At 70.5% G+C, this 1,209-nt stretch overlaps 1 protein-coding gene across 1 annotated transcript; it reads left to right on the top strand.

Moving 5' to 3' along the window:
• Positions 1-32: 32 nt before the first annotated feature.
• ASNA1 (arsA arsenite transporter, ATP-binding, homolog 1 (bacterial)) lies at positions 33-991 on the top strand (the record flags this gene model as incomplete). The annotated part of the gene is made up of 4 exons (XM_026058306.1): positions 33-185; positions 272-420; positions 516-666; positions 755-991. Coding segments are annotated over 4 exons (675 nt in total), but the record flags the coding sequence as incomplete, so codon positions are not given.
• Positions 992-1,209: the final 218 nt, after the last annotated feature.

Genomic DNA, 1,209 nt, shown 5'->3' with positions numbered 1-1,209 from the left:
AGGGGGTGCAGGGGGCCGTGCCCCCCCCCCCCCCCAGCTGCAGCCTGGCCGTGCAGCTCTCCAAGGTGCGCGAGAGCGTCCTCATCATCTCCACCGACCCCGCGCACAACATCTCCGACGCCTTCGACCAGAAGTTCTCCAAGGTCCCCACCAAAGTCAAGGGCTACGACAACCTCTTCGCCATGGTGAGTCCCCGGCGTCCGGGGGGGGCCCGTCCCCGTCCCCGCGGCCGCCCCCTCACCTGGCCTCCCCCCTTTCCCCCCCCCGGCAGGAGATCGACCCCAGCCTGGGGGTGGCGGAGCTGCCTGACGAGTTCTTCGAGGAGGACAACATGCTGAGCATGGGCAAGAAGATGATGCAGGARGCCATGAGCGCCTTCCCCGGCATCGACGAGGCCATGAGCTAYGCCGAGGTGATGAGGTGAGCGGGGGCCCGGGGACGGTGCCCTGCCGAGACAGGGGGGGAGACCCACCGTCCGTCCCCGCCGTCCCCGCTGAGGCCTGGCTTCCCCGCAGGCTGGTGAAGGGCATGAACTTCTCGGTGGTGGTGTTCGACACGGCGCCCACCGGCCACACGCTGCGGCTCCTCAACTTCCCCACCATCGTGGAGCGGGGCCTGGGCCGCCTCATGCAGATCAAGAACCAGATCAGCCCCTTCATCTCCCAGGTGAGGACGAGGAGGGGCGGCCGCGGCAGGGGAGGGGGGGGGAACCTCGCTGGTGGCACCGTGGGGACCTCGCCGGCCTCTCGCGCAGATGTGCAACATGCTGGGGCTGGGCGACATGAACGCCGACCAGCTGGCCTCCAAGCTGGAGGAGACGCTGCCCGTGATCCGCTCCGTCAGCGAGCAGTTCAAGGACCCGGTAAGGGCTGCCGACGCGGGCGCGGGGGACGCGGCGCTGCCATCCTGCCGGCCATGGGGCCAGGGGACGGCGGGGAGGTGCAGGGGGACAGCAGGGAGGTGCCGGGGGACGTGATGTGCCCATCCCGCGGGGCCGGGGGACACCAGGGAGGCACTGGGGACATGGTGCTCCTGTCCTATGGGGCTGGGGGACACCGGGGAGGTGCCAGGGGACACTGAGGAGATACCAGGGGACACCGGGGAGGCACTGGGGACACAACACTCCCGTTCCACGGGGCTGGGGGACACCGGGGAGGCATTGAGGACACGACACGCCTGTCCCACGGGGCCAGGGGACACCGGGGAGGC

This window comes from Apteryx rowi, unplaced genomic scaffold, assembly GCF_003343035.1.
Source record: "Apteryx rowi isolate R43461 unplaced genomic scaffold, aptRow1 scaffold_1452, whole genome shotgun sequence".
In the NCBI taxonomy this organism is placed as follows: Eukaryota; Metazoa; Chordata; class Aves; order Apterygiformes; family Apterygidae; genus Apteryx; species Apteryx rowi.
The sequence above is the reverse complement of the archived record's forward strand: the minus strand, read 5'-3'. Positions and strand labels throughout refer to the sequence as shown.